This window comes from Cheilinus undulatus, linkage group 3, assembly GCF_018320785.1.
Source record: "Cheilinus undulatus linkage group 3, ASM1832078v1, whole genome shotgun sequence".
In the NCBI taxonomy this organism is placed as follows: domain Eukaryota; kingdom Metazoa; phylum Chordata; class Actinopteri; order Labriformes; family Labridae; genus Cheilinus; species Cheilinus undulatus.
In genome coordinates, this window is record NC_054867.1 from 40456721 (window position 1) to 40467684 (window position 10964).

Below are 10964 nucleotides of genomic sequence, written 5' to 3' on the forward strand. Positions count from 1 at the left end.
AGAGAGGGAAAAAGACTTCAGGAGAGGCTGAAAGGAGCGGAGGTATGAACATCAAAAAGACTGGAAAAACAGGAGTTAATAAAGAAAAGAACAGAGAGAATGAGATGAGGCAGAAGATGGGGCAGGAGAGCGTGAAAGTTTTCGAATTGTGCTTTTGAGGGTAGGTTATAGAGTTCAGCATGGGAGATGAGAGAGGTGACGGTGCTTTTTGTCTGACAGATACACGGATCTGCACAAGCTTTCTTACAAAACATCGATTTTTACGTGCTGCGAGTGCCTCTTTGTTGTTTCTGAGAGAAGCAAACATAAAAAACGTGCTCTGAATTACACCTTTGAGTGCAAACTTGAATAAGAAAACACAATAGACGGTTGATATGACCAAAAGGACTAAAAATAGGCTTTTTTAAAGCAGTTGGGTTTTTCCTGCATTAGAGCTGACACCTTGCCCCAAACCAAAAAATAAAAACTAAACACAAAAATGACCTAATGCAGGTTGTGAGTGATCTTTCACATGTACTGTGGCCTAACGGGCACACTTAAAGATATTTATACTGAGGTAAACCCAGTTTTCAGAGCAGTTTGTGCAGCTTCCTATTTTTAATAACAGTTGATGGTCTGAGATCTGAAACAAAATGAAATTTGAAAAGCTAATGCACCTCACATTTCCATTTTTCATATTGTTTGCATAATTTACAGGCTTATAACAATTCAACAAATATTTCACAAGAGCCTTGATAATTTTTAATCTCCTATGAAGCCGATTCCCTCCCAGTTAATACAACATCTAACCCACAGAAACTGAGGGATGTTTTTTTTTCAAACTCTGAACCCACCTTCACAACCCACATCAATAACGTTGCCCAGTCATGCTTTTTTCACATCAGAAACATTGGCAAAAATAAAATCAATACTCATCTGGTCAGCCCTTGAAAAATAATTCATGCCCTAACATTCTCCAGACCTAATTACTGCAACTGACTTCTTCCTGGTATAAATCAAAAGTCACTCTCTCGCCTCCAGCTAGTTCATAATGAAGCAGCTAGGCCTCTGACTGCCCTGGCTTCCTGTTAGTGTTAATTTTGCCAACGAAAACTAGGACTAAAAATGGTCACCGACAGCCTTTTTTCTATGAGAGACTACACTAAGGCTAACCCAAAATAGAACTTTGACGGCTAAAAGTAAGTTTAGTTTTTGTCAAGATGACTGAAACTAGACTAAAATGTAATTTAGTTTTTATCGGACATTCAAAATCCATGATATTGCTCCACTGTGGGTAAATCTGTCAACATACATGCATCTGCAGCTATTCTGCCTCTCAGCTGTAGAAAGGAGAGAACCCAGCTTTGGCAGGGTGCATAGAACACGCTACTACGATGGTTTGTCTCCAGATTTAGGCACGAGAATAAATGCTTGGACTAAAAGTTGAGACTGGAATGTCAGGACTTTTTATGGACTAAAACAAGACAAAAATGTTTGAGTTTTCATCAACTACAACTACAAAAACTACAAAGGGTAGAAATGACTTAAATGTGACAAGAACTAATAGGCACTTAATCTAAAAACCGAGACTAAAATCAAAAATAGGTGTCAAAATTAGCACTGGCTTCCTGTTAGTTTAAGAAATGATATTAAGATTTTAATAATTACTTTAAAAACATAAAAAGGGTCTGGCTCCAAGCTACATTTCAGAGTTCCTGATCCTCTGGTTGGGGCCTCCTGGTTGTTCCAAAGTCTAGACTTAAAACCAAAGGTAATAGGGTGTTTTCTATCAGGGTCCCTTGACTTTGGAATGACTTGCTTGAGGAGATGAGGCATGCCAAATCAGTAATATTTTTCAAATTACTTCTTAAAACTCATTTTTATAGACTTGTTTTTATCTTTTCCAAGGCCTTTGATACTGTGGATCATGGTGTCTAATTGGATCATCTTAAAGCTACTGGGTTTCAGATCATGCTGTCTGTTGGTTTGCTTAAAGACCCTGTAAAGTGAAATTCAAAATTTTTGTCTTAACACACTAGATATGTTGGAATATGGTTGCTGTAAAGATGTGACTGGTATAACCTGGGCTGTTCAATTAGATGGTGTTACCTCCTCGGTACTAAGAGAAGGGATGCCACAAGGTTTTGCTTGATGCATTTCTCTTAGTGTCTTTATCTAATAAAAAGGAAGGATCCAAGTCCTTCTTTTACATGGTAAGATGGATCGCTGACACCCTGAGTGACTACCTCCTGCACTTTAGAGAGCCTATCAAATAATGATCAGTATATGACCTAAAGAAAAGTGAAAAAAAGTGATCTTAATGTGATATTCTCACAATTAAAGGGAGCCAAACCTACAGAAATAACATAATGCAACTTTATAAATGATAAATGTCAGTGCTTGTCATGTCTCTGTTTAAAAGAAGAAGAAATTACTTTTTTATTGGCGTTTGGTTTGGTCCTTTCTAATGTGTTTCAGGGAGTGCATTTTCCGTGTCCATGGACAGATTCTGTGATTATTTGAACATAATTTACAAAATCCTGCTGTGTTGAAGAAGACTTAAAACTGGCAAAGTTAGGCATCAATCTCATCTAGTGGGAACCACCAGAAAAAGAACAGCAACATCTTACCATCACGACTCATTGGTGTAACTTTGAAACTGCATTTAAGAGAAAACAGAAGGAGTAATTTCTTACCTGACACTCCAATTTGTCCAGCAGCTGCTGCAGCCGGCTGATCTGAGAGCACCAGTTCTCTTCATCTCCCACATTCACACCTGCAGACGACAGTCATGAACAAAATCATCAGAATGAAGGCAACTGAGCTTTCTTTTTTTGTGTTTGATTCTTTGATTTCAGTAGATCTCATTCAGACGTGTTCAAGCAGAGGCAGAAATGTTTTCAGACTGTAAATGAAACTATCAGAGTTTGAAAGAATGGATAAATAGAAATGAAGGTAGTGTTAACTCAAGCAAGAATACTTCATACCCACTCATTCTTTAATTTCCCTCTAGCCTTTGGTAATTAGCTGAATAATGTTTCTGTACCAACCAATCAGAATCCACTATTACCTCTTTTAACCCAAGAGACCTAAATATGGCAATATACAAAATTAACAATAAGAACAAAATACATTAATAATTCCCAACTTTTTTGGTATTAATTTTCAAATTGAGATCAAACCTGATCATCAGTATCAAAAATAAATATTTTTTTCTCAGAATGTAACCCTTTAAATGCCAGTCCAAGTGCAATACCCTGATGTTGGTAAAGTAAAAAAAAAAAAAAAAGAAAAGAAAAAAAAATTATATATATATATATATATTTCGTTGAATATGTAAATAATGAGCAACAATGTTGAATTTTCTGTATTGAAACTTTTTTTAAAATTGTAAGATTCTATTGTTTCACTCAAGCTGAAAAAATGGACGCCATACATAGCAATAAAAATACTACACAAAAAAAATCATCTTTATTGCAGTAATTTTTTATAATTAAGATCAGACCTAATCATAAGATTAAATATTGATTATTTCTTAGAAATGTAACACCTTTAATGACAGTTTAAGTGAAAAAAACAAGACATTTCTATTTAAAAAAAAATACACACACACACAAAAAGAAAATTCTAAATACTACATGAAAACTGTATTTCATTGAAATAGATTGTCACAATAAATTCTTTCAGAATTCTTTAAAAAAACCACAAAAATCTCAGCATTCTTTGTATACTACAAGCAGAGTGGCTTTCTTTGAATAGGATTATCACAGCCTTGAATGTGTTAATAATGAGCATCAACTTTGTTTGTTTTTTTTCTTTTTTTTTTTTGGTATTTTTTAATTTTAGGATTTTAATAAATTGTTACAATAATATACATATAGGAAACCAGAGGGAAAAACATGCAATTCCCCCTTGTGCAAAATATTTGGAAATGGCTAACAAATTTTATATTTGCAGAAATAACTCCAGAATGAAAGCCTGATGCCATAAAACAATGTTTTTGCTGTTTGTTTTTACTGCAATGGTGGGGTTATAAAAAAATATGTGGTTTTGATGGGTTTCAGTTGGGCATTTTTGAACACAACACCCTGAGTTTACACAAAGAGTATAAAACTTATTGATTTGTTACAGGGTCTGATATTAAATTCATAAAATTCTATTGAAAAATCCCTACCCTCCTAAATGTATGTTGTTTGTATGAACACTAAAAATAATCAAAAACAAAAAGAGCCACAAAATTGTTTCAACACCATCTAAGGGTTAACCCACCCTCCTGCTGCTATCATATTCTAAAATTGATTTTCCTCTCTTTTGCAGTCACTTTGTTGTTTCGGTGTGATCCCTTGAATATGTTTCCACCTCAGTCACCTCTAAGCCATCTATCAGTGTCCAGATCAGCTCCTCTAAGGTCGACAATTCAGTTCATCCCTCAATCACCACCTCCTCCTCCTGTGTGGATCCATCCTGCTGTTGGTGTAACTACCTCTTTGATTACACAAAGACATCACAATTCAATGTGCCACAAACGCTGCATATTTCATCTGAATAATCAAACATTTGAATGTTTTGTAGCAAGAATAGAAAATTAACTGACTATATGACAACCTTAGAATAAAATTCCATTCAATAACTCCTGGTACAACTGAGTACATAACTAAAAATGTATAAGAGCTTACAGTCAACTCTTTTTCATCATAGGCTGATTATTTAAAGTACAGTCAATCAATGGCAGTAAGAAGGAAAACAAATGAGCCTCATCTTCGAGTAATTGTCTCTAGAAAAAGTCACAGTGCTCTCTGTAAGGTGAAAACCCCTAAGAGAAATCTAATTGACTGCTGTAATCATGCCTAACACCAGCAGTAACAGTGATGGGAGTCAGCCACTTGCACCAGTGAACACGTTTTCACCCCACAGGCTGACAATTTCTCATTACTGACATGTTTTGATGGTAATTGTTTCCCTAATCGTTATAATGCTTGAAATGTCGATTTACAATATGGGGTTATTTAGCAAAGAAAACCCACTTTGACAAAAATACTGCAGAAACTAATAGACGCAGGACATCTTATAAAACAGAAATGAAAGTGTTTGTTTACGGCTGTAAAAATTCTATTAAAAATAATGGTTTTCTTAATCATTAACACAGTCTAGCTTATCTGGGGGACTTAAAACATTAAGCTTTTAATTTCCTGCACACACAGCAAAGTGTGTGTGTAGCAGAGAAAACCTCCCTGTTAGCTTCTGTGAAAGGCAGATACTTCTAAGCAGTGCAATCCCTTGAACATAAAAAAATGAAATTTTATATATATCATTTGATGATTTTTAGATGTGGATAATAAGGATAGAGTCAGAAACTTTGTTTAGGGACCTTTGTCTAAATGAGGCAAATGTACTGCATAAAATGTGTTACTGAAGCTTGGCAGAAGTTCATGCAGGAAGACTGTATCTAATTCATTCATTATGCCACAAGCTATTGTGACCAATCATCACGTAGTGGTCATATTTCAAATCTGTTGTCCTCTGTTGCACAGTCAGCCTGTCATTTCAGTGTGGACACTGCAACCCTCCTCCACCCCAGCCACCTCCATCTAGTTCATCAACGTCTTGCTGTTCAGTCCATCAGCATCTACCAGAGTCTAGATTTTAAATCCGTTGTCCTCTCTTCCACACTCGGCCCATCATCTCAAAATAGACGTAACAACCCTCCTCCACCCCAGCCACCTCCATCCAGTTCAGTAATATCTTACTGTTCAGTTCATCAGTATCTACCAGCCTCTAGACTTTAAATCTTTTAACAACACCACTACCAGTGTAAAGGCTCCAAAGGGGGTATCCTATTCCTGCAGTTTGCCTCACTACCTCTCCAAGTACATGAAGTCATCATGATGGAGTCTAATTGCCAAAGACATTGCGTATTTCTCTGTTTTCAAGATTTGTAAAATAAATAATTATTCACTTGAACTTAAGTCTCCCCTGATTGAAGTCGGTGTTGTTTTCCTGAAGACAACTGAATGTTTTTTACAGCTTTACTGTCATCCAAAGACAATTACAACCCAACTGATGTGGCATATCATCTTGTTTTTGTAGGAACACAATCTCAATGCTTTTTTAAGTATGCTAATTGTTATCCTACTTTTAAAGCTGAGCACCTGGCGTTATCTGTTGGTGTCTGTGTTTGACTGACAGCAGCTTGCAGGCAGACAGAGTGCTGGGGTTACACAACAGTGATCCAGAGACAAAGAAAACATATCTATTCTGTAGCGCTGCTGCACAGGGTGAAATGTTTCTGCATAAAAATGACACTGAGCGCTGTGAATCGTCTTTTTCAGTCACAAATAAACAACCAACTTGCCATAAAATCTCACTGGGAAATGGAGTGAAGCAAAAACTTGCTTTCTTTTTCTAATGTGTGAGGAAAAACCACAACTACAAGTTGTCACAAGCATTATTTTTCCTTATTTTAGGGTTTTTGGGGCTTTTATTTTATTGTTTTACTTCATAAGTAGACAGTGCATTTTGGGATTTTATACACCTATTTGTGATTTCTAACCCAAACTTTACTATGCCTGGTTTCTATCTTCTTAATGCTGCCTGCACTTTTTCATGGATGTCTCTTGGTGACTAATTGGATAAAATACTGGTGAAGGAAGGTTCCCAATTTACAAATCTGGTTATGTGCTGGCGTTTTGCTGCCCATCTGTCAACATGGTGGAGTTGTGGGGGCCAATTTTAAGGCATGACTGTGTTTAGGAATTTCTCTGAGTGTCCGTGATTTAATTAGAGCAAAATTATTGTATTTATTTCTAATTTGCCATGTGCATTACTCATTGCAAAAGCTGCTTGTTGACCATCCTCTCCAAATCAAAACACGATTAACTTACTGATAAAACTACAAGTCTCTCAGGGCAGTATATCCCACAGCAGAACAGATTTTTATGTGGTATGAAGCAGACATTTAAGGTTTCGTGTTTTTGTATATTTTCTCTCATCATACCTCTACTCTACTACTTCTGTAAAGAACAATTACAGAGCCGTCATTGCAATGGCATTTTACTGTATGGTCCTCCTCTTACCTGTGGTCAGGATATTGGAGCAGGGATCCGATGGAGACATGCACAGGTTATTATGGAGCCTGCGGCCACACCGCCTGCCATTCCTCTCTGCTGCTGTCAGCTCGGGGGCCTTTACTTCTCTGCTGCCATGACAGTGGAGGAGACCCGAGGAAACAAACATCAGAGAGAGAGACAGCAACTGTCAAAGAACTGTATCTGGGAGAAAAGTCAAACAGTAACTGAATGAATGGCAGACAGAGGTAGTCACACGAGGAAAACGAAGACAGGGGAATTGACTACAACTGAGGAGAAGAGAGCTGGAGAGCAGGAGGGCAAGAGAGTGAGAGGGAGATGAGGGGAAGTAAATAAGGATGCATTAATAATTGATTTAAATCAGAACCGAGACAGGGTACAGTGATGTCTGAGAGAGAGAGGGACAGAGAAAGGGAGGGCTGTCTGTGCCTCAGAGATGTGTGAGCGAGGGATAAGCAAAAGTGTCCAGAATAGAGGTGAAAACACTTAGAAAGGGTCGGATACACAGCAGTGCTTATTAACCCACAGGCTGGGTGTTAAAGAGGATTGGCCTGACACACTCAGATATTCACACAGAAACACACACTGCTCTGATGTGAAAGCAAAGTGTTTGCTGTCTGTAAATACAGAGTATTGAGGGCAAGCCTCTATGGTAATGACAGAGGGATACTAGAAACAAACCACAGTAGTTATGTGTGCACGCTTTGATTCAAATTTGCATATGACTCTGACCCTGTTTTAAACTTGCATTAACTTCTATTCTGGCCATTTGGATACAGAGTGGCAGGCCCTACTGCTAGGTGTGAAATAACCCATAGGTACTGACAACTGTACATGGAGGTGGTCTGGGATGACTTCATCTGGATTGGTTTGGAAGTGTAGACCAGTGGTGCCCATCATTGCTTCCTTTAGGAACAGGTTTATGATAGATTAAGGAGGCAAAGTTATCAAAGACGCACAGCAAGCATCTCAGCTCATGGCTAGAAATCCTAGCGTGATATGTGCAGTGAAGCCACTGGAACTGAGAGGGTAGCGGTGCCACTTTGACAGCTTTTCTCCTTCATTTTGTCATGAACATGGTGAAATACTACTTAACAGAGCAACCTTCTGGGATGCTGGTTAGATTGAAATGATGACTGACTGGAATACAGTTTTTAATATCATTAAACCGTACCAAAATTTAACCAGGGTATTCAGTATTACTACCAAAACTACAACAAACAAGAAGCTGGATGGACCAGGCACTCGCAGGCATGCACTTTAGAAAATTCCTGAAAAAACACACTGCCACCTGCTGACATTTCAGGCTAAACAACAAAGATCTGATTCAGGATCAAATCACATTTAGACCCACTTTTAGTAGACACACGAACAGTTGCTAACATTAGTTTCATTCGCTTTAGCTTAGGCTTAAGCTAGCATAGCTATTTTAGCTAAAGTTAAAGCAAGCATAGCTATGCTGGCTACGTAATTAAGTTTTTTACGTAAAGAAATGTATCTAAGTTAGCTTTAGCAATGTATGCTTTAGCAAACAAAGCTAATGTAGCTACATAATTAACGTACCAATGTAGCTAACATAGCTGCTTTGTGAGCTTAGCTTTAACTATGTTAGCTATGTAGCAACATTATCTATAGCCAAGTTAGCTTTAGCAATGTGAGCTTTAGCAATGTAGCTAAAACTATTTTAGCCACTTAGATAATGTAGATACATAGCTTACATAGCTGCTTTGTGAGCTTAGCTTTAGCTACATTAGCTATGTAACTACATAGCTTACGCACAGAGCTAGGGGAGCTACGTAAGCTACGCTGGTTCCGTGAGTATGTTTTCATGGAGGATGAGCTTTTTTCCTGTTTATTTGGCTTTATTAAATGTTTTGTAATCAGGTTTTGCAGGTCAGGTTTTTAACAGGTGTACTAACCCTTACCTTGACACTAAATGGTAGTTCAATCCAGTTTTATTAGAAATTTTTGCTTTGTGCTTCCCTTCTGAGATATAATCTCACGTTAACAGTCTGCAGCTTGGCTGCCTTCGATGGGATGGCACCATGCTATTTTTCTTTTCTAAAGTCAAAGTGTAAAATGTGCACCCCTGGTTGGGTTTTGATTCATGGCAATGCAAGTATGTGCTTATAAACAGCTTGCCTTTTTTGCGACAGGTTCCATCATAGACGTGGAATCTGGTAAATCCATCTGCTTTGCAAGGTTAGTCAGTCATCATGCAAATCCATTTTGCAAAGCTCCAATCTGGAACCATTGTGCCAGGTCTGAGAATGGACTGGACCAATTTGCGTCATTTAAGGAGAACAAGGTGGTAGCTACGGCTTGGGTTTAGTTGTACTAAAAGCCGGGAGTAATGGCTGCTGGCAGCTTTTCCTGACATAAAAGATGTTTTCACTCTTCTCCTGACCTGCTCTGGCACACAACACAAACAGGCAGTGGTGCTGCTGCTGGAAGCAGACATGCCCCCATAATCATTCATAAACAAACACTTAGCAACTACACCTTTTTCATTCTGGTATATAAAGCAATACGGTGGCTATTTTTAAATACCACAAGATACCACATTACTGTATCAATACTCAACACTATCTGAAACGAAACCTTAATTCAATACAACAGGTCACCAGTGAGGCTGGATGAAATTAGACCGCTGTAGTGCTGAGAGCCATGAAAATTATGTATGGGCTGCTAAGTTCATACTGCAAGTCAACTCTGGAGATGTATTGTTAATGCAAAATGTGAACATGCATACTAAAATGAAGTTAACCTGATATCTGACAACCAGCATGGATGTTAATGCAATGCGTAAGAAGGGTCTGTCTCTTCAGATAGTCATGCACAATCTTTGTTTGCTATTGCACGTGTACTCCCCTCTCTCTATTCCTCCTTGTGGTATACCTGAGTATGTGTATGATATTGTAAGTGTGTGTATATATGTGTGTGCAGTGACACGCTGCTAGCACAGAGGGAGTGCATTGCTAGGAGCTTCTCCTGCTGAGAAAAGCCTGGAGCCCAAAGGCCACTGCAACAGCTACAAACCCACTGCAGGAAAGCAGAGGGAGAGAAATAAGCGGTTTGCTGAAGGCTCAATACGCCTCTCCTTCTCCCCCTCCCTCCTCTCTAGCACATTCCTGCTTTCTCCTTCCAAAATCTATACCTATTTGAAACATCTTTGTGGCTGAAAAAGCACCCAATCATGTCCTTTTGTACTCCTCCACTCTCCTTTCTGCATTTATCTCAAACTTTCTGCACCACTCATTTACGTTTTCATAACCATCTTACTTTGTTTTCTCTTTCCCCATGACTCACTGGTTCTGTATTTCAATGCCACGGCTTATCATCTTTTCTCCCCCTCTTCCCTCCCCCAGTCCCCTCTCAATAATTCACCTTGGCTCTAACCGCTCCATTATTTCCAATAATACCAGTGTGGAGCTCAGAGGGGGGGACAGGAGAGCTTTGCTGAGCCCTGACACATGCAGTGCAGCACTTTCAAACTGTATAACAGAACAGGGTGGCTATGAAATGTGTCTATTTGGATGTTAACAGGCACTTGAATATATTTGAAAATCAACCATTATGATACTGACTTGTGGTGAGATAGATTCCTTCTCTAAAGGCCTTGATTCATTATTTGACCATCCACTTTATTGGTTTTATATAGTAAGTGACGCATAACAGAATTGTGAGAGCCTTCACTCAGATGTTTGATGAAAGAACATATAGAGCTGTACAAAGTTCAGCTCTGTCATCACAAAAGAGACAGATTATATGAAACTGTTCTAGCTATCTCAAACAGTGATTCACCAAAACAATGTAACCAATACATTTGTGTTTCATTTTAGAGGCCCTTTAATATCTAATAAAAGCTTTCAGTACGTTGACAAAACACTGCATTCGAAG

The 10964-nt window shown here is 38.2% G+C and overlaps 1 protein-coding gene across 2 annotated transcripts in view; it reads right to left on the reverse strand.

The window, feature by feature from the left end:
* necab3 (N-terminal EF-hand calcium binding protein 3) overlaps nucleotides 1-10964 on the reverse strand; it is an 87186-nt gene that overhangs the window by 24022 nt on the left and 52200 nt on the right. The window contains exons 7-8 of one of the 2 annotated variants that reach the window (XM_041783507.1): nucleotides 7053-7171; nucleotides 2676-2755 (exon numbers count right to left, since the gene is read on the reverse strand). In XM_041783507.1, coding sequence (XP_041639441.1) covers nucleotides 2676-2755; nucleotides 7053-7171 — 199 coding nt within the window. Of the gene's footprint in view, nucleotides 1-2675; nucleotides 2756-7052; nucleotides 7175-10964 lie in introns of both variants that reach the window. The other variant, XM_041783506.1, reaches the window with a different exon arrangement.